This window comes from Pelecanus crispus, chromosome 12 (genome assembly GCF_030463565.1).
Source record: "Pelecanus crispus isolate bPelCri1 chromosome 12, bPelCri1.pri, whole genome shotgun sequence".
NCBI classification, from domain to species: Eukaryota; Metazoa; Chordata; class Aves; order Pelecaniformes; family Pelecanidae; genus Pelecanus; species Pelecanus crispus.
Window position 1 is genome coordinate 17,153,250 of NC_134654.1, and position 25,280 is coordinate 17,178,529.

The 25,280-nt window shown below is 49.2% G+C and overlaps 1 protein-coding gene across 1 annotated transcript; it reads right to left on the reverse strand.

Moving 5' to 3' along the window:
* Window positions 1-745: 745 nt before the first annotated feature.
* On the reverse strand, window positions 746-17,783 carry LOC104034602 (bMERB domain-containing protein 1-like). The gene is made up of 6 exons (XM_075720139.1): window positions 17,689-17,783; window positions 10,793-10,913; window positions 5,381-5,454; window positions 1,726-1,840; window positions 1,520-1,593; window positions 746-864 (listed from the first exon to the last, which is right to left on the reverse strand). The coding sequence occupies exons 1-6, from the start codon at window positions 17,762-17,764 to the stop codon at window positions 746-748; spliced, it is 579 nt and encodes a 192-aa protein (XP_075576254.1). The 5' UTR covers window positions 17,765-17,783.
* Window positions 17,784-25,280: the final 7,497 nt, after the last annotated feature.

The window sequence follows — 25,280 nt, forward strand, 5'->3', positions numbered from 1 at the left end:
GACGGGGACGTGTCTCACTGCTCCTCAGCAGCCAGAGGATAGTCCTTCACAACTGACACAGCCTGGCCCTTAGTAAACTCTGTTTTAAAACTAATGGGCACAGCAATTTATGGTTGGGCACCTGTGGCTGTCAGCACATGCCAGTGATTTAACTGCAACCTGCTGAAAAGGAGCAGGCAGGAGGCTCAGCGAGAAGGCACATGACAGAAAGGCCTGATGGCTTATTAGGCTTTCAGAGAAGATGCTATGAGAAGACAAAGGCATTGGTAGTTTAACTCCATGAGCACCGGCTGTGCACAGCAGTGGTACATTTGACCAACACCTCCCTCCTGTATGTGCTTACAAGGAGATGCCTTGGTGCTTGTGGTACGCTCCCTGCAGTGAGCCTGGCCCCGCTCCTCCCTGCCCTCCATCTCTCTTCCCCCTCCATCCAACTCCCTCCATCCCCTCATCCTCCTCCCAGCCACAACCACTGCTGCTTCCCTTCCAGACCCTCTCTCAGGATTCTGTGGGGCTCCAGCACTTTTCCCTGATGGCAGCCCCCCAGAGCAGGGCTGCAGTCTGGCGGTCCCTCACGCACCACACCTGCAGCACCAGGAGCTGTGCGTGTCTCAAGACATCAGCGCTCACCACACAGGCACTTGGCTGTTTCAGCACACCAAGGAAGCCCCTGTTGCCCGGCCCAGCTTCCTGGGATGTGTACACTACCGTGGTCATGTGCTGTGCAGAGGAGCTGGGGGCTGGCCTACATGATGGAGCAGGTGAAGCCACAGCACTCCTTGAGCAGGGTGAGGCCCGTTTTGGTCATATATGGTGCAGAGGTTTGCTGCCCCCTGGAAGTCATTTTCTTCTCTTTGACAGGAGCTATGGAAAGAGGAATCAGTGTCTGTCTAGTGACAAGAGCACAGGCCCATCGCTTCTTCTTAGAGCTCCTTTCAGGGCTAAGATGCTGACCCTCTTCAGACCCACAGCTGGGCATGAGCTCCTGCATCCAGGAAGCACATCACCATGTGTGCTACAGGCACAAGCACAGGGATCCTGGGCTGGAAATGCCTCCCACCACACTGGGGAGGTGTTCTTCCAGCAATGATGGAGGCACAGGGAAGAGGGTAGCTGTCAGAGGCCATGAAGAAAGGAGGACTGGATGGATACCACAACTTGTCACCTTAGCTAATGGTGCGATGAAATGTAAGGAGCTGGTTGGAAAGGATCAAATGAAGTACATCAGCCATAAAAGGACATCTACCCACCCCCATTCTCATAGGACATGCTGGCTGGGAAATGCTGGGTGGGAAATGGAAGCATAACATCTGTACCTATTCAGGACATTTCCACAATGTGATCTCAAGCACCAGTATCCCCCAGTTGCCATTTCCACACAGTCTCCTCCAGCAACAGATGGCCTCCAGGTAAGCTAGCCCCATGCAGAGCAATGAAATCTTGGGGACAGAGTGCTTAGGAAAGGGGAGAAACTGCCAGGGAGGTTCAATGCGAGGAATAAAACTCATCAACCACCTACTTTCTTTCTGGAGGTAGCTTTTGGAGAGCTTACTTTGCAGGAACTCTGCCATTTCCTTGTCTTCTTCCCTTTCCCTGTGACAAAGAGATTGGCTAGCACTCAGGAAAGGAGCAGCAAGGCATTCAGGACCATGTGGCAAGGCAAGACACAGATCAGAGGACAGACTGCACTGTCCTAAGCGCAAGGAATAAATTTCACACAGCTACCTGAGCCTCTCAAACTCCACATCATCCACCAGGAAATCCCGTGTTTCCACCAGCTTGTGTATCTGCTGTACCAGCTCCTCTTCCCTCTGCTTCTCCTCGTTGGACTTCTCATTCTCTGCAGCACAGGGAACATATTTAACACACCAACAGGGGCCATCCTGCCCATGCCAAGGCCAAGCTTGCTCTACTTCTGCTTGACCCGGGAGCAGATGTGAGAGTGGGGGTAAAAGCCAACCCAAAGTAAGCATCTGGACCCAGATACACGCTGCTAAATAAGCAACAACCTCATCCCAAACCACCCTGGCTGGGAGAAGACAGGTCTGGTGTCATCAAACTTTGAATTTTTAGCTTCTCCCCAAAATTTTCAGGGGGCTGAGCACTGAAGGTTGCAACTGTGAGCTTTGCAGAGCAGAGGAAGGGCTCTTCAGCAAGGTGACTTCTCTGGTGGAAGATGACCATGGCTCGCCTAGGGTCTTCACCCTGCACTGCTGAAGAGGCTGGGTACTGGGTCTCAGCAAGTTCAGAAATACCAGACTTGGATGTCATCCTTCAGCTAGGATGTGCTTAACCTGCATTCCCCATGTCAGCACACCCAACCAGTCTTAGCTTGGACCTGAGCTGGGTAGGCGTCCAGAGACCTCTGAGCCAGGCCCTCCATGTGGCTGAGAAACCCAGCAATTCAGGTGCATAGGGAATTTTCAACAATGCCCAGGTGCCTTGGGAGCACCTCACACCACCATTTATCCCATACACACAGAGACACTTTTTCTATAGCCTTATTCCCTTGCTGAACACGGTCCCTGTGACCTCATCCTCTACATCTGACCTTTAAAACCACTGTCAGCCCCATTCCCACCCCAGCGACAAGGATGACCACAAGTGTCTGCCAGGCTATTTTGAAGTCTTGGTTGTCACCTGAAGCCCTAGACTGACCTACCTTGAGCACCGTGGGACCCACTTGTGCCACATATCTTCAGGCAGTGCGTTAGTGAAGACCTGAAAACTCTCACATCACTATGTAGTCATGTCCTATATAAATTGGTACATAGCAATAAGTGGGATACATGAAGATGATAAAGATAGGGCTAAGGAGTGTTAAATATAAATGGAGAGCTACCTTAGGTGGAAACTATGACTGTGCTGCAGCTATTTAATACCATTTCTGAATTCAGCAGTCAGCTCCAAAATCAATCCAGCACAGGATGGATCAGTCTCTAGTCTTCCTTCAGCTACATGAAAATGCAGCGAAATTCACAGTATGGAGCAAACCCTGTAGGCTGGGTCTCAGCAGTTACCTAAATTATGTATTGATTTGTAGTTTAAAGTCTGCTATGTATTGATCAGAGGTGCTGCTGTAGGGGTCTGAGTAGGAAGAACTTCTCAAAATCATCATGTTGTTAGAAACATCCCCAGCAAACAAAGGTTTCTCCCACAATTGTAGTCTTGTGCAGGGAGTGAACTCAAGCTTCGTCACAGAGAAAGCTGATCTGGACTGAGGTCTGGGCCACAGCTGCTGGTCTTCTACCATGAAGAGTTACTGCAAAGTTGCCTGGCAATGGGCACTGTCTCTGTGCAGCAGCTCCCACCTGCCCGGTGGGAATAGGAGCACTTTACAGTGTCATTTGGATGCCAGACAAATCAGAAACATCAGGCTGTGCACAAACATAGCAGCTATTTGGAGTTAACTAACAATCTGCATTCCTGAGTTAGAGCATGTCAGAGTTAACATACCTGCTGTATAAACACTGCATCTTTTTTTCTGACTTGCTGATGTCAGAGTCCATCGTGACCACAATATCTCTCTGAATTATTAAAGGCACCTTGCTCAGGTGAGATTTCAAGCCACAGGTCTGGCTGAGCTCTGAGTAAGCACTGATGTGTTTGAATCTTTATCCGAACCAAAGTTCAATGCCCATTTTTATGAATGATCTGCTCCTATAGTCTCACAAGACCAATGATTTGCAGGATTTTTCCAGCACAGTCTGATATTAGCCAAGTTATAAAGATGACAAAAAGAGCATCCCTTAATCAAGCAGCATTTCTGCTCTCAGCTGAATCTGGGAATGCTGAAATGGCTAGACATGAAAGACCAAAGCAGATGAAGGAAAGCCAGACACATTTCTCAAGCTTCAGAAAAGGCCAAGTTTATCTCTGGTCCTGAGCCATCGTTTAGGTCAAGTCTTGTTTTATGAACTAGAAAGTGTTTGAATTAAAAGCCCACGAGATCTGGGTCTATGTTTTGCAAGCAGCTCCCATTTTTATGGCAGAATCCTCCCCTCCCCTGTCTGAACCTCCCTCTGGATGCAACCAGGTTGTATTAAACTGATGAATACCTGCATATGAAGCAGCAGTTGTGCTCTAACTGCATGCTGATGATTCACAGGCACACACAGCATAGCGAAACTATGGCATTAGACAGGGACAAGGTTTCTTGGCACCCGTGACTTTGAGATAACCTTGGGTACAGAACAGGTGAGTTGAGCTGCTGCTCTGGGAAACAGATGTGCACAGCTGGTCCCTTATCTACATCCAGGCATCGCCCCCTGCTACCCACTCATTGGTCTCAGTGAGTGCAGCATCTTCAGAGAGATACTTGTGGTGGTCCAGACCTTAATGCTTGGATGGGTACAAACAAGCAGGGATATGTCTCCCATCTGGTTCTGAAAACACAGGTCAAGTCCTTACTGGGGGCTGAATGCAGATGTCCTAGGAGGAGGCATAGCCTCATGAACAGTGATGGACACAGCTTGTGGTGAAGCCTTTCTTGCTCATTCTCATTCAAACCCTGAGCTGTTTGGTGTGGGCTTTCATTTGAATATTTTGGCTGAGGGGAATCCTTAGGCAAACCAAACCTTTGGCTGTGAAGAGTCAAGGGTGGCTCTGGCTGCAACAGGGACATGGAGGGTCACTGAGCATGGTAAGGGGGGAACAAAAGCAGTGTTGCCCCCCAGCTGAAGTTTTCACATATGTTGCCCTGGACTGTTTGCCTCTTTTCAACATCCTGAATGATGAATTCACCTAAATCAGGGACGCCACTGACCCCCTTTGGCATGACATCCCCCTAGCACCCATCCTACCCTGGATCCTGCAACCAGGAATCCTTCCCTGGCAGCTGCTGCCATCTGCTCCATCACTGACACACATTTCTGACATGGTCACAGCAAGAATTCATTGCTTGTCATGCTCTTGAGGCCTTTGAAAGCACTCCCCCTCCTGCTACCTCCAAAGGGGCCCCTTCACCGTGTGGTCTGTCAATGTCCCCTGCTTGTTCTCTCAAGTCATTTGGGGATCCTCCTAGGTGTACGTGGCACATCCCACTGTGTCAGCATTCACTGTCACATCACTCAGCTCCTGTCTTCCTCCTATACCAGACCCATGCTCTTCCTCAAAGGACTCATGTTTTTTCTCCTTTTCTGTTTCCTCTGCCCTTCAGCCCAGGCCTGGACAAGGGCTCCCTGGTGGTACTGCAAGCAGCAAAGCTCTCAAGAAAGATCTCAGGTCAGACCCAAGGAGCCACGTTTCTTGATGCTCGCACACTGCCTGCAGCAACAGTGTCTCTGGGAGCATCCTGGGGTGGGAGCTGTTCAAGAGCTTCTTGTATTTCATGGAAACCTTTCTGCTGATTGCAGCTCTCTGAAGTTTTACAAAGCCTTACCTGGAAGGGCTATGAGTTTTTGAAGCTCCTTTTTCAGCCGGCTGATTTCTTTACAAAGCTGAATGTCATCCATCCTGCAGAGACACAAATGAAACCACTGAGGGAAAGACTGGGAGAGGAAAGGTTTAAAACCTCCAGAACAACACCCAGCCAACACTGGAAGGCAATGTACTCAGTGCCTGCAATGGGGAGCACGGATTTACCTGCCTTCCCACAGGAAACAGTAGCCCACTTCATCTCAGAGCTTTTGTTGGAGCTACATGAGTTGTGTCACTGGTTGTTGGCAAAGAAAAAGTTTTATCACTCTAATGACAATGAAGCCTTATTAAAACCTGGCACATCCACCATGCAATAGCAGCTGTGTTTCTCCTTCTCCCAAAATATAATCCCCAAACAGCAAAATCCAAAAACAAATGGAAGCTGCTGCCACATAAAAAGATCTGACATTTTTATACTGCCTTTCTGCAGAATTAAAAAAAGGTAGAAAAATGAAACACAAGAGAGGGGGGAAATGTGCAAACTTTGCAGGTGTCTGCTGAGAAACAAGGTCATTTCAACAGGAGAAAAGGAGCCTGCCGAAGCCTCAGGAAATGAAATCATCTCTGGCTCAAACCACACAACAGCAGCAAGATACCGATCAGGATGGGCTTAACTCAAATGTCAGCACCAGCTGCTGATGGAGCGAACACAGGATGCATGGCCCTGTCCGTGCTGGAGGCAGTTTGATGATGTCTTGGAAGCGCCACAGACACTCAGCCCCCTCCACGGGTGTACCAGCTCAAGTGCTGCTCGCTGCTCACTAGGGCTGGCAGAGAAGACTTAACCAAATTTATTTACTGATTTATTTTTTAAAATTGCATGCCTATGCCCTCGCTAAAGCCCTGATTGGACAAGTCTGAGGAACAATGGTATCTGGCCACGAAGAGCATCAGTGCTTCAGTTTGAAGAGCTTTATGCATTCACCCATGGTGAGGCAATTCCCAAGAGCAGACAGTGCTCATGGCTGAGACCTCTCTCCACCACAAACCAAGCCATCCTTGAGGAGCTCCCCTGGGTAGGTGACACCACAGAAGATGAGACAAGTCACAGCTCCAGTAACCCCCAGAGCTGTCTCTGGTCTGCCTGCTGTGCTCCCCATCTCCCGACCTCTCTAATGCCAGTAGCCTCTGGCTTTAGAGACTTCCTTGCTTTGCCCTTTAGGGTCCTTTCCTCAAAGTCCTCCTGGTTTCTGCCAGAAACTTGTGCACACAGTGAGCAGCTACCTAAGGGCTGCCCAGCCCCGTCTGCCCTTCCAGCTGTCTCCAAGGTTGCATCAGCCTAGGGCCAGCCAATCTCCAACCAAAGCATGACAAGACCAACCCATCTGACACTTTTGCTCCTGCTCTGAGCCCTCCCAGGGCTCCTCACACATTATCCCTCACTGGGAAGATTAGGAAAAGCCAGTGCTGCTCTGATGTGGCATCACGAGCCTCGGCACAGTCCAGCCAGCCAGCAGCCAGCCAGCAGCCAGTGAAGCACCATTTCCTTGGCATTAAGATACCCAGGAACTGAAGTCCCTAATCAGGGACTTTGGCTGTCGGCTCATTTGAAAAGCATTTTTTAAAGCCCCTGCACCCGATGGCAAGGCACTGAATCTCATGATCAAGGCTGGACTGTTGAGCTGGGATTTGGCACGCTTCTCTTCTTTCTCCAGGCTTACCCTGGTGTGGCTGAGCCACTCTGGCCAGACCATCTGGTGTCTCCCCACCTCTTGTTACCTGGTCTGAAGCTGAAAGAAAGTGTCTCCATCCAAAATCCAGCCCCAGATTTTCCAGGTGTAACAGGCTCCCATGCCCCAGGACCAGAAATTGCTCAGTTGGTGCATCAATGAATCAACCTCTTCATTGACATATCAGTCTTAATACACATCTTCCAGGAGCTTGGAGCCAGCAAAGGCAACAGAAGTCCCGTGGCAGAGGGTCTGGTGTCAGGCAGCATATTCAAATGGTGCTGAACAGCTCCACCAGCAGAAGAGGGTGTTCCAGTCATCACCCACAGGTAGATGTGGACACTCTGACCAGAAGCATTTCCTTATGACAGCGCAACTAATCCACCGATATCTCAGCAACACCTGTATCTAAGGTCTCCCTAGACCTTAGAGACTTGTGACTGCAGCCCTGGATGTTTTAGACAACACATGTGGGCACTGAACCATGAGCAGTCTGTGCTGGGAAAATATCTGGTGACACAAACCTCTCAGCTGGAGACAAGACAGGTCTATACAGGACTTGGCCCCACGCTGCCCTGTGCACAGTGCTTTGCCTACATGGGGTGGGATGGGAAGCATTTTCCCCCTTTAAATATCATGTTCAGTGACCAGTTTCATGAAGAAGCTGGTAAGCACCAACATCGCAGGCCACAGTGGTTGACCTGTCTAGACTGAGCCTCCAAGAGGATTGGCATATCCAAATGTTGACTACAAGGAATCAGCTGACCCATTTTCCACATAGACAGAGGCACCATACCTCCTCCTAAGCCCTACCAAGCACCCCAGCATCTTAGCAGAAGCTTCTCAAGGTTGTCCAAGCCTTTGATGCAGGACTCCTTGTATGCTTTGCATGGCATATGGGAAAGCACAGATGAGATTTCTAGCAAGCTCCATGGCCATGAGTGACAAGAAATCCTAATACATAATCTGTGTCTACAGATAATACGATTGACTCATGAGCTGGTGCCACCTTGAGCAGATGTGCCTTTGGTTCCCTTTGAAGTGTGCATTACTAAAAGCCCTGTCTGCATCTTCAATAATTCTGCTGGCCCTTCCACTGAGTCATGCCGTCCACCCCTTCTGGGATGAGTCATATTTGCTGGAGCTACTTGAAGATGCAGCTTTGTCAGCTGAGCCGAGGACACCAGGAATATTAAATAGGTAAGGAAAAATAAACAGACTGACGAAGAGGGACCCTGGGAGATATTGATGTAGGAGAAGAACATCCCAGGCAGGGGAGAAGACTTTCTCTTGGGTCTGTCAGATTTTTGCTCCGACAGTGTCTTCATTTGTTTGCATACCACACCGAGCAGGTCCACTGATGCCAATGTCTGGGAGCTGCACGTGGAGAACAGGGAGGTCTGTTTATCCTTTTATTGCCTGCCCATAGTCCTATGGTGGCTGAGCCCTGAGCTTGTACAAAGAGCACCAGCAGGGAGGTCTGCATGGGACACATGGACAACAGGTGGATTGCTAGTGATACACTTATTAAAATTAAAATAAACAGTCAAATCATAACTGAAGTATTATTAAAATTAAATTGGAATTTAATTCTGTAAAAACTGATAATGAGAAAAATAAATGGGCAGTAATAAAAATTCTTATTTCAGTAAAACTTGGGAGAGATTGCAAAGACAAACACCCAGAAGGCTGCTGCTGGAGCTGAGATTATTTCTACTACTGGTGATAAAATTTATTACAGCATCAGCCGTAGCCGTGCTACCCCTGTCTGGCCCTGGGGAGCAGATCAGAGCACTGAGTGGGTGAGGCGCAGAGCTGAATCTCCCACAGGAGTTTCAGACCTTTCTTTTTGCCCTATAAAAGGAGAAATATTGGGAGCTTCATTGTTTTCTACATCACAGACGTCTCAGAAATGTTGGAATGTTTTAGTCTGACATTTCCAACAAGAAGAAAACACTGATCACTATCAACTGACCAGGCAGGTCAATCCCCCATCTGGTAGCACATCAGTGGAGATGTCCATCGCCCTGAGCCCCACAGTCCAAACGATCCTGAATTAATATTCAGGATTTTTTTCACTTTTATTCACATTTTTTTCCTCCATTGGGAAAAAAAGCCCCTTTCAGCCCCAGGTCCCCAACATTTTTAACCCTGTCCTGACAAACCCAGGTCTGGGGATCCCTCTTCTCCAGCAGAGATGCTCAAGGAAGCCCTCAGCTTTCCCTGCCTTGCAGAGCCATGCTCCTCCCCGCTGCTGCACCCCACAGAGCCGATGCTCAGGTTCCCTACAGCTCCTCCAAACCACTCGGACACGTAATCCTGGCATTTCCAAACTTCCAAGTGATCACTTTTGCATCCATACCCACCCCAGTATGTGGTTTCTGTAGGTGATTTCCTTTTGTTTTCCAAGTGCAAGCCAAGGAAGAAAAGAAATAAAGGGATAAGAAAAAGCAAGAGATGTGAGTTTTGACAGCACCTGTGAGATTTAGGTACTGGTTGCCATGGAAAGCATTTAAGAACTACATTTTTTATGATTTCCAAAAATCCTTTTCAACAATATATTCAGGGGGAACTGTGCCTTAAAGAGGTCATCACACCTAATCTGAGCCTCTAAACCACAGTCCAGCTCATAGCTTCCCCAGGCAGCGGATTTACACAGGCATTTCCAGGCTTTGGTGATCCCTGTAGTGCAGGTACCAGTGTGGACCCAGACACACTAAAAGAGCAGCATATCAAGTACTGCAGCCCAGTAAATATGGTTTTTGCCATTACCAGTAAAAGATCCCAGGCTTTGTGTCGACCTGACAGCATGGGATCTCAGGACTGGGCTGACTACAGCAATTTAGTGGTATTAAAAAGCTTAATCAACCCAGACTATGAATGCTAGTCAGTCCTTTTCCTCCCAGATATACCCAGGAAAAATGTTCTTTATCACCCTGAGTGCTGGTTAGTAGCACTGCAACACAGTGACTACTTGATTGCCTTAAATGTGAAGGGTCTCTGGATTTTTACTCAGAAACTGCTTTGATTATTGACAGGGACCCTGGAGAAGATCTTTCCCTCTGCATTTGGTTGCAAAGGCTGTGCTGGGAGTGGAGAGCAGGATGCAGTGTGGAGACAGGCATTGGGCACCAATGCTGGTCCAGCCCCGATGTGTCCCGATGTCCCCTGGCAGCCAGGGAATGGGTGAGCAAAGGAGGAGCTGGGAGTATGTGTAATACTGCAACGTGGAGAAAGTAAACTGTGGTCATGTGGTTGTTCAACAGTCAGAGATCTGCATGCTGGGGCAAAGCGCTATGTCCAGAGAGCAGCAATGAGCCACCGAACCTCAGGTCCCATCCCAAGGACAGCCCAAGAGCCATGCACTGAGGAAGAGTAAAGCGTATGGACCCACTGGAAAGGCAGGGTGCTTGTGGTTGAATATGGAAACATTATAGTGTAGTTAAACCTGTGCCATAAACTCTGTTTGCATAGCTCAAATCATCACAGCATCAGTGGCAGCTTTGTAACAGGGACCCATTCAAGCCCCTTCCGAGAGCAATGCCAGAGCAGTGGGAGAGGCTGCAATTCCAGGTGGAAAACGAGGTGGAAAGCGTCTTCAGCTCTGCTCATCCCCAGGGAAGATCCATGTTTGACCAGGCAGGCAGAAAATGCTGGGGTGACGTTGGGAAGGGGGGACAGTGCGGGAGGAGGCAGGTACTCACATGTATCGCAGCTCTGACTCCCTCCTCACCAGGATCTCCCTGATCCTCTCAATTTTGAAGAGCTCCCCTTCAATGTCATCAATGGTGGTGGTCGAGTCGGCCATGGAAACAATCTCGTCCTCTGCAAATGAAACAGGAGCCACGTTAGCCAGCAGATGTTAAACACGTACTGAGGACCACAGGGACCACAGGGCTGTCACAGGGACGCCTCCTGCAAACGCCAGACCAGCATAACCACTAAGCATGTGCACTTTTAAACCCATTTTCAGGCTTCTTGCTACCCTGCTGGGTGCTGCAAGAGGAGACAGCCCAACAGGCACATGGAAAGTCACCGACATATACAAGGGCATTGAGCTGCCGATGACTGTGTTTTGCCTTTATTTTTGCTTTGTGTGAGGCTGGGCACTGGAACAGGTCTGCTCATTGCTGCGTTAGCATCAAAGCTGGTTCAGCTTGCTGAGCGCAACTCCAAACATGCATGCAATATGCGTGAAGTATCTGCATGAAAGAAGACCTTGGAGGCCAGCAGGCCACCTCATCTGAGCTTGCAGCTCTCTGAACCTTAGAAACAAGCATCATTTTGCCTGCTTGTGCTGGCTTTGCAGCACACCCTGCTCACACCAATGCTGTGGCAGGCTCTGCACTGCTGAGAAAGCCCCAGATTTCCAGGGGTCTTCCCCTGTGCTGAACAGCAGGAGGCCAAGGGAGCTAAAAACTGCTGGAGGGAAGGACAGGAATATCTCTCTCTTTTTCTAGAACTATGTAAGCCTCAGGCATGTCCAGCACATGGACAGACACCCAGAGTCATGAGCCTGTCCTCCAGTATGTGCCAGGACCAAACGTTGGGCCATATAGCACAGAGGGGCCTCCTAAGGAGCTGTGGAGGTAAAGATCCCATAGCTGGTCCCTCTCCCCACCGGCTGGAATGGAGATTCCCTCATCCTTCCCAACTCACTGGGGGAAAAAGCCCCCATGGTACCCAGCAGGCCAGTTTGTCTTCCTCGTCCTCTGGAGTGCTGAGTATCACCTCTATAACCCACTTGGGGAAACTGAGGCAGGGAAAGGGGATGTCATTTGCTCAGGGCAAGAGGCAAGAGCCTCACAGCAAAATGCGGGAAAAAGGGGCTGTAATTTATATTTTAGAAAAATGCTGTGGCAGTCCTAGGGCTGGACAGGACAAGAGCCAAGCAACCGCGATCCATTGGTCTGACACCAGCTCTGCCTCCCCCGCCTCCACTGATTTACACACAGATGTCCCTCTGATATCCCATTGGTTTACACAAGACTGTCACACTGATTTACACAAGGATGCCATGCTGATTCACACAGTGCCTGCAAGCCTGCACGTTCCACAGTGGCTCCCAGCCCATTTTATGGGGATAGCTGAGGTTTTGCTCCCAGGCCAGCTCCCACCCACTAGCCTGGTCTGGCTTTCAGAGACACATCACTGAGCTTGTTATCAGTGATATGCAGCAGCACATTTATCACACAGGCTAATCTGGCTCTCCTGTGATGTGCATACAGCTCAGGTTAGGAACAGGGGACTCAGTAGCTACAGCAAAGCCAGGCTAGGAGAAAACATTAAAAATCACAGATGTCAGAGGCAAAGTCTGCTTCCTTTGAATCTCCACAGGACACACCCCCCCTCCAAGACTTCGTCTTCCTGCAGCCCTGGGACTTTCCCTGTGCAGGGAGAAGGGAAAGCACAGCTAAGGAGCACCAGCTCTGGGAGCAGGACTTTCTGGGCAGCTGAGGTCTGGGAACTGGAGATGTCAGAAATGGAGAGTGTGGCTTGGCGATCCCAAATGGGACCCAGGCCAGTGCTGAGCATTACAGGTCAGGAAGGCATTAAGGCATGAGGCAACAAAACACTCTGCACTCACTGGTCCTCTACCCATCATGTAAAACTGCTTGAGAAATCATTCTCAGAGTGAGGCATGTTTCCAAGGCTGCTGGCAGAGGTTTAATAGTGGAAATACAAGTGGTTTGGGTTAGCGTGACTGGTTTGAAGAATAATTTTCTGCTGTTTCTGGCTTAGAAACTCATGAGGACTACTTGGAGATTATCTCCCTCTTCCCCTAGCTACAAAGGCCACATTCAGCCAACACCAGCCTGCTGAATCCTCGACTGTTCCCCATTCTAAGCTGTCAGGATGCTTTCAGGAACCAGTGCCTGCTCAGGACAGACCAACAGATACATAGGCTGGATGAGGTGTGGGGTTGGACGCACTGCCCTCCATCAGCTCTTGCTCAATGTCTCTGCTGCAAATTTGCACAGAAACGTTCCCTTAGCCTTGTTTCTACGGGCCTAAAGGGGGTTGCTAGGGGACCGGACTGTGGTTGCTACAGGACCAGGATGCGGTTGCTAGGGGACCACACTGCAGTTGCTAGGGGACCGGGATACTGAGGTCCCTCGTCCCAAGCATCCTGCTGCTCTGCCACCCCAGAGCTCCTCTTGCTCGGGATATTTTGCTGCACCCACACCCAGTGCTGCCAAGCAGCTGGGACCATGCGCCAGGGACAAGCAGGATCTCCCTGCAGATGACAGCAGGCATACAGGTAATGACACACGTGAAGGTGCAGACGGTACAGCCAGCGTGTGTTTGTAGGCAGCCACTCCCTGGGGTTCGGCTGTACTTCAGTGCAGCTCTAGACCTGTCAGGAAAAAGCTGCATTGCTCTAAGTGTTGCTTCCATGACCAGGCTAAAATGACAAGGATGATTATTTTACAGATGCTCCAGTAAACAAAGATATGAGATTACTGCAGCTTTCATTAGCCAAGGCTAAATCTAATCACTCCTGGGAGCACACGGGTGGGTCTGGGGGAGGGGGACTGTCACTCCTGGTCTGGGTGGGTGGGTGAATAACCCAGAATATATTTGATCACTGGTGGCAGAAGTATTTGGCTGAGATTATCAGCCAGCTGTTTCCCAGTGGGTGAGAGCAAGGGCTTGAAACAGGTGTCAGCATCGCTGCTTCTCCCTTCTCATCCCAGAACCTCATTAGCAGAAGCCATCCCAGATGGGAGAGGTGAATACTCGCCTGTGTACATGAAGGGAGGAGGTGGCAATGCTGGGTTGCTCTCCCTTGTCTGCGGCAGGGGGCTGGGACATGATTTCAGCCTGTAGGCAGCTGCCCACAAGAGTGAGAAAGCTCCTGGCTGGACTATGGGTGGGTTCCCATCAGAGACGGGGAGTACAGCAAGGCTGGGACCACCCTGCTCAGAAGGAGCTGCCCTCACGCACCCCTCCTCCCTGGTCACCCTTCTGTAGGACACTTCCCAGCAGCCTCCCACTGCAGGTCAGGAGCATGCTGTGAAATGGGGACAGCGGCCAGGTCTACACCATGCAGCAGAGCAATGGAAGCTCCTCAGCCCTTGGCTGTGCCTTCAGGGTGGTGTGGCCAGGGTCATGGCACTCTGCAACCCTCAGGCAAGATGAGTCCTCAGGCATGCCAGGGAACTGCTTACCAAAGCAGTAAGTCCTGGACAAGAAGCTCTAAGAGGACAGTCATGTGCCTGGAGCTGCTTAATTCAGGGCAGAAGCAGGGGAAGGGCAGTCCCAGGCTAGTGCGCCTGCAAAATGAAGCCCACGAACCCTGGGGGGGAGTACCTAGACAAAGGGACACAGAGCTATGCCTCTGCACCAAAACCATCCACTAAACCTCACAAGAAACCAGTGAATCCATACAGGTGACTAATATGCAGCTGATAGGATGGTAAGATGAACTTGCCGATGGAGACTCCTTCCATCTGCCAGCATCTGCTCAGGACTAAGAACTGAGTGAGGGCAGGGGCTGGAGCAGGGGACAGATGAGGAGAGGCTGAGAGAAGCAGGTTTGTTCAACCCAAAGAAGAGAAGGTGAAGGGGGATCTCATGGTTGTACTCACCTACCTAATGGGAGGATGCAGAGAAGACAGAGCCAGACTCCTTTCAGAAGTGCATAAAGATCAGACAAGGAGGTGATGGGCACAACTGAAACATGGGAAATCCCAGTGAGATATTAGGAAAATGTTTCTCCTCAGGTTGTTCAGACACCAGAACAGTTAGCAGAGAGGTTGTGGGATCTCCATCCTTGGTCCAAATACCTCCTAGATAAGGCTGTGAGCAACCTGATTTAACTACTAAGCCTGCTTTGAGCAGGGCGTTGGACTTGGTCCCTCTCAATCCCAATTCCTCTCGTGTAATGAGATCAGTCTGTGACAACTGATTGGGATGCGCATGGATCCTCCCAGCTGGCTGAGGAGATGCTTTCTCCAGGCAGCTATGGGGTGATGCTCAGTTCCTGAACCCCAGCAGCTACAGGCATGGGCCAGATCACAGCTTTCCTGAGACGGTGACGAGACCAAAGGGCACCATGCACCCATGAACCTGTGTGATGGCAGTGACACCATACAGCAGTCACAAATGGCAAGTACAGGCACTTGGAGCTCACAGGGGATTAAAACCCGGCATGTCCTGCAAGCAGACAGCTGGGCAAAAGACCTCACTGGAGGTGGGTCTGCCAAAGCTGAGAATGGGTTTCTTATACCCCACCTAAGTGCCTGGCACCAGCAAGGGCCTAAGGCAGGATGTTTATTAAAGCTGTGATCAAGCTCACTGTCCTGAGTATCCCTTTGGGGATGGAGAGGGATGACACCCATGTGCAGCCACACTGCCGAGGGGTCCCTTTGCTCCCACAGCTGTGCACATGACAGTGGAGCCAGACACAGAAATCAACCCCACATTGCCGGAGCCAAAGGATCCCCGACTGGCACCATTTCAACCCAGCAAACCAAGAAAGGGGAGAAAGCTTTGATTTAAACTTTGAGATGCTCTAATCATCACAGAAGGCCCAGGGGAAGCAAGTATCATTAATGAGAAGTATAATAGCCAGAGACTTCCACACCATATGGCTTTGGTGAAAACATTTAGACAGCCAGCAGCAAGCCTGAGATGAGTCACAGCAGCAACCAGCACAGGGTTGAGTTTCAAGCAATTTACTTCATGATTAAAGTTGGGCAATTGATTGACAGTCCTCTGGGGAGGGGGTCAGAGCTCTTGGGCTCCATCCCAAGAGGCCTTTAACTCAGCCGTGTGCTTTTCTCTGCCACGGAAAGCAGCACGGGCAGGGGGCATTCAGCCCATCCAAATCAGCCCTTGCTCCACAAGCTCGATAGTGAGAGCGAAGGTAACCCACTGCCTGGCTCTGGAGCAGCCTTGTCAGAGGCAGGGAGGTCTCCGGCATCCACACTGCCTGGCAGGAAGGACACAAGCTTCCAGGACTGCCAACACACAGCTGAGCACGCTGGTCCCAAAGGATAACATCATACCCAGATGGGAGAGATCACAACTACAGGCAGCCTGCAAACCACAGCACTGTATCCCTGCCAGTGCCCCAGCTGCCTCCTCTAATAAACCACGGAGAAACATGCAGCCTTGGCCCATTGCAGCCAGGGGGGATCTCTCTGGCTGTGTATGTGCAGCCCTTGGCACAGTCAGCACCACTGGGGCCATGTTAGCCATAGAAAAGACCAGAGTTCATGGGTGAGGTACCCCGGGATGACTTACAGGGGGTATCACCAGGGGTGTAGCCCCTCTGCAACACCCTGCTGCTGTGTGCACACTCCCCTGGTCACCTCCTGAGCGCAAGCAGAGCAAGAGGCTGCGTGTGCTCTCTGCTTCACAGGGTTGGCCTGAGATTTCCTGGGATGGTAGCAAACAGCAGAGCAGCATTCAAAAAACAGACACCGACCGTTGCCACGTTCTCACCCAGCCTGACGGTCCCCCAGGAGCTGGGAGTTTACAGAAGTGCATTGAACCAGCAAACATCGAAGCCACAACCCTGCTCGCAGGCACCCGAGGGGGGATGCCTGGGCCATACCCAGTACCCTGAGTCCATCAAGCATTTGACCCTTTCCTGGACCACCCTGATTGTCACCCAGCTGCTGGAAGCAAAAGATCAGGTGATGAAAGTGCTCAGACCCCCACCAAGGGCAAGGTCTCCATCTCCCCCCACCCTGCAGGAGAGATGGGGGGGGAAGGGAGAAGGATACATATTGCTGGGCTGGAAGGCACAAAGGAGAAGGGCTAAAACTTTGGGCAGCTCACCAGGCAGCTGAGCAGCTTCACGGGAAGCACCCCCACACAGTAGTACCAAGCAGGATGCTGGTGTTTGCTCCATCCCTCCTTCCCTGCCTTTCCAGCTGTCTGTCCCTATCCCGCTGGGTGCAAGGGGCTACGTGGGAGCAGAAAGGGATGGGGAAGGGGAGAGGTCGGAGGGATGGCATGGCAGAGAGGCTGCAGGAGCCTCCCCTCCCCAGGATGTTGCCCACAGCACAGCATTGGGCCCTCTCCTCCCACCTCAGGGTTGGGGACCCTGCCCTGGAAAACCCCTCGGTCGGTGCCCCCCCCCCCGCCCACCCTAGGTCGTACTGGAGGAACTGGTCAGAGAGGGGAAAAGGCAGCGAAGGACAGGGTGGACACCCCAGCCTCCCGGTCACAGCCATGCCCACAGTCGGGCATGACAGCACAGCGGCTCCGTGCCTCTCCGGGCAGCATCAGCCGGAGGCCGGGCTGCATCCCTCCTTCTACCAGTTCGCTCCCTCCAGCCATCCCCCCCTTCCCTCCACCCTTCCTCCCCTCCACCCTTCCTCCCCTCCATCCACCCCTTCCCTCTGTCCGTCTCCCCCCCGCCCCACCCCTCCTGCCCCAGTCCCGACGGTCGCGGCACGGGGGCTCCGGCGGTGCCGGTACCGGTACGGGGAGCACCCGCGGGGCCCCGTTTGGTGGACAAAGCGGCCGGTTCCCCCCCAGCTCCCGGGGCCCGGGTGCCCGGCGAGTCCCGAAGCCCCCGGGGGATGGGGGGAAAGTTTGGATGGGGCAGCATCCCTGCCCGTCCCGGTCCCGCCGTGCTCACCTGGCCCCGCGCCGGCGGGCGGCCACCGGGTGGACTCCAGCGATCCGTAGCGGGGGGGGGTCCTGCTCCCCTCCATGCCGCAGCCCTGCCCGCTCCGCTCCCGCCGCTCCGCTCCGCGCCCCCTGCCGGCCGCCGCCCCCCGCGCCGCCGCCCCGCGCCCCCGGCCCCGGCCGCGCCGCCCGCCTTGTTTCCCCGCGGCTCGGGCACCGGCGGCACGGCCCCGCTCTAGCCCGGACAGGCTGCCCCGCACCCCCGCACCCCCGGCAGTCTGCCGAAAGCCGCAGCACTCAAAGCACAAGGAGCAGAGTAGCCCCGCCTGGCGCACCGGAGGCGGGGTGGGAAACGCTTCCTGGCGGGTACGCTCGGGCGGGCACACGCGTTGCTCCTGGGAGTAAGGACGAGTCAACGGGCTCAAGCTGCGCCAGGGGAGACTTAGACTGGATATTAGGAAAATTTCTTCACGGAAAGGGTAGTCAAGCATTGGAACAGGCTGCCCAGAGAGGTGGTGGAACCTCCCTGGAAGCGTTCAAAAAACAGGCAGACGTGGCACTTTGGGACATGGTTTAGTGGGCATGGGGGTGTTGGGTTGGTGGTTGGACTGATGATCTTAAGAGGTCCTTTCCAATCTTAATGATTCCTAGTTTTTACTTTCATTATAAACAATCCAGCCACCAAGCCAGGAAACATGAAATTATTACTCTACCCTTAACTGGTTTAGTGGTGGACTTGGTAATGTGAGGTTAATGGTTGGACTGGATGATCTTAAAGGTGTTTTCCAACCTAAACGATTCTATGATTCTATGATAAGACAACTAGGCTTTGCAGAGCCTGCATGATGGTAGCAAACAGCAGAGCAGCATTCAAAAAACGGACCCCGACCATGGCCAGGTTCTCGCCCAGCCTGAGGGGAGCTGGGAGTTTACAGAAGTGCGTGCGTTACATGGGGCGCGCTGTGGGGTGAGGCACGGCATTAAACAGGGCCCCCCCCTAAGGACATGGTGAGGAGGTAAGCAAGGGTAACTGTGCTTTCCAGCAGAAGTAACTCTTCCCTATGGAAAAACGCAACAGCAATTGTTTAAAAAATGTCCAAAGGTGTGTGTTGGTCTGAAATCCAAAGGTTTGTTAGCAGCACCCACAGCAACAGTGATCTCGACGATGAGCACTGCCCCTCTCCTCCCTCCGGCCGGGCTCTCCTGCAGGACACAGCAATGACCAGTCCCACCAGCTTGAAAGCTTATCCCCACAAACTGGCACGGGGAAGGTGAGGACAAGGTGTGGATTGTAAACCCTCCCACTCGCAGGGTTTTACACTCCTCGCTCACTGATACCAGAAGCGCTTACTCCACTGAGGATTCACAACGTGCTGTCCCCCATGGAGGCACACACCTCGGCAGCACCTTCCCCAAAACACACGGAGGGGACACGCATCCTCTGCTAGGACACATTTCTCTGCTAGGACGTGCCTGCAGGTGGCACTGATGTCCCCACACTGGCTTTGTGCAAGAGCAGAGCTCCAAGGCGAGGGCAAGGCTGTGCTCAGGGACACACCGCCGTTGCGAGGGGGTTCAGGGACACCTTCCAGCACATTTTGGGAAGTGCCACCCAAAGTCACTGGGCTGGAGAGCAGCAGGGGTGATGGCAGTGGAGAGGTGAGTGCCAGGCCTGGGGGAGCAGCTGTGGGGTTCTGCCCTCTCATCCAGCCACCCAGCTGACCTCCCTCTGGCTGGCAGGGACATTGCTAGAAGTCAGTAGTCAATGCAATAAAATAAGCTATCGGTAGGCAAAACAGAGGCATGGCAACATAAGGGATGGGTCTGGAGGATCACCCCCTGCAGAGAAATAACCAGACTGTGGTATCTCCTATCAGTACCTTGCAGCATCCTCTAGCTGCTCCCCTCACCAATGAAACAGGCTGCCGAGCTAATCCATATGAAACGTTCTTACTGGAACTGACATAAATTTCAGCAAAATCTTGGAATTCCCATCTCCAAAAACCAGAGAGGAGCTGCTGACTTTTGATCCAGTCCAGTGTTTTAAACCAGGACATGCGCAAGGGAGATGGTGCTTCATTCATTGAGGATAACTGTGGCATATAAACAAAATAAGGAGACAAAAAATTAAGTCTATGCATAAAAAAAGGTGAAAAAAAAAGAACAGACGTGGCAGCTGCTGCTCTGGGTTAGAAATGCAGCAGCGTCTGAGAGCTGGTGAACTGTTAGCAGCCACAGCAGCACCTTGCTCCAGCAATCCCCTGAAAACACAGAAGCACCTCTCGGACAGGAGCAGCACAAAGCCACAAGGCCACAGAAGTGTGCTGTAACGCACCCCAGAGCTGAAACTGTGCTTCTTGAAAAATATAAAGTTTCACTATTTGAGTGAATTGTTCAGGAATGCCCTGAGTTTTGTAAGGCAGCTGCACTGTCATTTTAACTCCCAGGCTCCCAGTTTGCCTGTCAGACAAAGCCCAGCTGAGGGACACAGCCACTTCAGGATTTTGTGGTTTGGTTGTTTTAATGTGAAAGGTAAGACTAGCTGTTCTCAGCTCATTAAATGATGAGCATCCGCCATCACTATAATTATGAACTCAGGTCTGAAGTGACTCACCTTGTTTTGATTGCTCCACAATGCAGAGAAAATGAACATGTAAATATTTTAATCAGTTCTTCAGTTGAATACTCTACAGGATTACTTTCGCCATAAGTAGCCATATCTGCTGTGGGCTGCAACTTGAATTCAACACGTTCTATACGCTAACTTTATTCTTAATAAAAACATCGGATTAAATCAAACAGTCCAGAGTCATACACAGTTATGATCCAATTAACACACGCTATTTAGTCTGCTATATCGAATGTAATCATTATGTGCAAATCCATTTTGCAGAGGTAAAGGCAAACCAAGTGCACCACACATTACAGAAACAGTTGCTGTGCCCCACACAACCTGCCTCACAGGTGAACCCTGTGGTTCTTCCTTCACCCAGGTATGCTCTACATTCCCGAATCCATGGCTGAGAAGTTTTAAGGGGTCTTGAGGTGACTTTCGCATTGGTCTACATGAGAGGAGAATCACTAGCAGCAACGCTTTCAGGCCCCTAACAGAAGATGTCTTAAAAAGCACTAATATTTCCCTGTATACAGTCACTTCTGTAGAAATCAAGCACCTACACAACAGAAAGTACACATACATTATAAGCTTATCATCCAGTACCAAGCAACAATAATACAATCTCTCAGGCACTTGAAAGACGCTGACAAATACAAAGAGAATTAAAATGCAGCTTGGAGAACATAGGATGGACACAGTCATTTGAAGCTCTTTAAAGAAACAACCCGAGTAGGCAACAGCAAACAACAGATACTGCTAAGGCACAGTCAACAAATTCCAAATCTTCAAAAATGCTTCCAGGGTGATGCTTACAGGGCTCTTTGCTGCCAACTCAATTAGGCGCATCTTGATGACAGAAGGAAGCTGAGTATTTTAATTTGTCACTTGTTGAGAAAGGACTGTGGTCCCAAGAACCTGAATGCTTATTCCTGTGGAGGGATGTATATGTCAGAATAACTGGTTTGGAGTTATTTAATAAGTTTATTTTCCTTAGGATTTGTCAAAAAATCAGGTTCATGTTTCTCAATTCATGCTTTGAATATTAAAGTTATTTCAGCATGTGATCGTGTTTCCTGGCTCAAAATCCCTTTTACTAACAATAAAAACCCATGTTAACACAAGCCTACTATTTTTGGTGGTGTAACTACCGACACAGTTCTGACCTTTCAACATGATTAGAGGTAGAAATGTTCTCAAAGTTTCAAAAATGAAGCCATGTTACCAACAACTTCCCTGTCTGCTGTACTGGTGAGGTTGTGATAAGATAACTATGTTTTCTGTTCCTTGATTTCTTCAAGCAAGATTATTAAATATTAAAGGTGAAGCAAAGGTTAATTTTAAAGTTGCCTCATACTCGCCTCTACGTTTGGGTTCACGGTTTTATGGTCTTAACATACACAATTTAAAGTAAAAAATTGCCCTTGGCCAGAAAAGTAATTTATATTACAGCAAAACCAGACCCCAGGGAGAAACCACGCAGAAAAAAATTTACCTGTTCCCTAAGAAATGTACAGTCTAAATTAGCAGAGATTCCTTTACATTGGCTCCCTCTTGATAAATACAGCAATACAGATGCCAAGCTGGGAGTGTCAAGGTATTTCAAGATAGACTTTTTTTTTTTCCCCCTGCATTAGTACTACTTAGCGCTCAAGCCAGTAATGGTCAGGAGCTGCCTAATGTTTTAAGAAGTCTATATGGGACCTATATTATAAAGGCACAGAATTTCGGTATCATGCTGTAATCATAATTCACCTAAGAGTTCAGATCAGAGTGGGAATGTCTTGTCTGTACTTTAAAGAGGAACAGAACAAGAAACACTTTTACTAGCAGCACTGAAGACAGCACAGATCATTCCTTAGAGGCATTACACCCTGTCATGGAAGAAAAGACAATTCAAGAGCTCTTGCTTTTGATTCAGAACATGCAGAATAACTCCACAGCTCTCAGAAATATCACTCTCCTCTTCTTGTGAAACTACAGCTAAATGGACTTACCTTAAATGGACCATATCTATGATTTTGGGAAATGACTCATTACAAAAATACAAAAACCTCTCTGTGAATTCTGGGCAGATTTCACTACAGTCCACAAAGAAACATGCTGTGGTCGTTTGCTGAATTATAGAAATGTTTGGAGAATGCTGGAAAGGATCTTACTATGCTGATCAGATCCACAAGAAAAATGAACATTGAGAGATCAGCACCCACTGAGTTTTATCTAATTCCGTATTCTGAAAGTGCCACACTATTTAAGTCAACCACAGATGTGAGGTGCACACAGAGAGGAGCTGAAGGAACCAGTTGCAATATCCCATCATAAAATAAGTGCCAGAAAGACAGAATCTGCGATTTTAGTTCCGTTATAACTTGGGAACAAATTTTTAAAAAGCAAGATAAGGTGTCTGATGCAATGAGTTACTCGGATTCCAGTTCAGTTGCATCAGCTGTATACCGAAACTACCTGCAGGGCTTGTAAGTTGTTTCCCGATAAGCAAAGAGGCCTTTGTCATTTTTTGGCAATTGATGTCTCATCTAATAAAACTGATTTACTTAGATCCTTTGAAACCTCTCACAAAGTACACATACACTGAGCTATGTGAAATTTAAAATATAAGAGCTACAAAGTCTGTCATTGTGCACAACTTGTTCCTCAGTGCTAACTATGGTTGCCTCCTGAGCTTAATAAACCTAATTGTATTCAGAGAAGAAGGACACAGCTCAACTTAAACCCTGGACTGACACCAAGGGGCAAAAAAAAAAGTACTTCTACATATAAGCCTCTGAAATTTGCTTAAAGTTCACCGTGAAGGAGGCAAACAGTAAAATCTTACGTGATTTTATAATCACTTTTAACCTTACAATTGCTGTTTAAGAATAAAAACTTAAAGAAACATTAGTTTCAACATCAATTTTTTGGCAAATAGTTGCAACGTAATGCAAAAATAACTGCTAATGTGGTTGGAAATACATCATGAGAATCTGTTTTCCCCAAAGGCAGTTTGGTTCTTCTCGGTTACATCTTATTCCCAAGAATATTAAATGCCTTAGCATGTTCTTTCATCTGCAAGAACAATAAAGCCATGCTCAGAGCGAAGTCTCACATAGAACAATTTAAGTCCACCTCCTTCATTACCCTTTTGGCTTGCAGGGTCTGTGACCATCAGAGAAGAAGAAATTGAGTCACCAATGTTGTAGAGCTTACACACAGAAACTGTATAAACCCCAGTGGAAAATGATTTAATGGAATTGGTGCAATTTCTTCAGTGAATGAAGTGCCACATCCACTTCCATAGTGGTTTGTAATTCAGAACATATTTTAAACTGTACAAATGTGATTCTCCCTTGAATCAGCACCAGATATGTTCATTGGATTAACAACTTTTTAAAAAAATCTTATCATGCAAGATTATTACACTGAAGTTAAACTTTAGGCCATACCTTAAATCCTCCCTGTTCATAGTGGTAGTGGCTAAGCACATCTAAACATCCATGGCCAAAACAACCACAGAGGTAAGAGCCCAGGGGAGTCATGCCATGGTCACAGGATGGATTGCACAAGCACTTTTCCTATCAAGGTTTCTCTTTGCAAAACTGGAACTACAGCTGCTGATTTTGTGCTGAAGCAGATAGAAAGAGTACGTATCACCCATTTAATTGGCTTCAAATGAGGGCAGTCACTTCCAGCTAAAGAAGCAACCGCATTTTAAACCATTCCAGCTATTTCTGCCGCATTCATCTCACAAAAGCACTGACGGCTCTATGATGTGCTGCTTGCAGTTTTGTTACTAAAGACTGAAGTCAGATATTCTGTTAACAAGTAATTAGAGTTCCTGAGGTATTATATGAAAATAAGGCTGGGATAAATTCTTGACACTAAAATTGTTCTCAACTTGAGTTTGAATTCCTGGGAGAAGGCAACGTCTTAATAAAAAGTTCCAGCTATTCTTGGCACGAGGACAATTCTATCTATAGAGTCTTTCTAGTAGAGTATTCTGTATGGCATAGTGGATTTGTGCCAGGAAAACAGAGAGCTAATTACCCTGAAAGCCTTTGATGTACAGATAATCTGGAATCGGTGCATACAGAGAAAGAGATTATCTTCAATGGCATTGCTTTTCCTTGTCTCCAACCACTTTCTACTGAGTCCAGAACACAGCAGGGTGACAGACCGCAATGCCATTTGGGTGTTACATATTAAATATCCATTTAAATAAATATTCTGCTTTTTGCAGCTGCCTGTCTCATGGCTTGTAAAATACTAGGAAGATGTATTAAAATCTATCCCTCTGCAAAGGAATGATGTAGTTCCTTGACCAAGGAAATACCTAATAAACTGACAACAGCTTTTGATGGTAGCTGAAAGGACTGTAAGGCTCAAAGATTCTCCACCAGCTCCATTTAAGGTCTGACACAGATCTTTTAATGAGATCAGACCACCAATTTTTCATTTGTAAGCAAATCTTACCTATTGAAGAGGTGTTGAAATCTGTGTGCTTTTGAGGTTAAGGCAAGGCAGATAAGGCAGCTTGCGGATCCTTCTGGACTTAGTAGGCCCTGTTCAGGACACAGATTAAGTTCTAAACAGGAAACATGAGAAGAGGGCTGCCCTCAGGCCAAACTGACCTAGGGAAGATCACCAGCTTCAACCAGATCAACTCAGCCAGTGCCAAGTTCCTCCTGAATGAATATTGCCCTATGTTAATTCCCAGCCCACAGAAGTTACTCAGATCACGAGTGTAGACTACTTCCTGGTCACCCTGAATGCTGGGTGCCACCTTAGGTAAATGAACACAAGGAAGTCCACAGGCTGCTCTGCTGAATTTGGACAGCCAAGCAGGCACTGACTGTGAGCAGACATGGTAGGTTTTTTCCAATAGATGCCAATGCAGAAGCATATTTAAATCCCAAAACATGAAAAGACAGGCAGTCTAGCAAAATCTGATTTTACAAATCAAAGCAGAGCAAATGAACCACTTTTTTTATTCA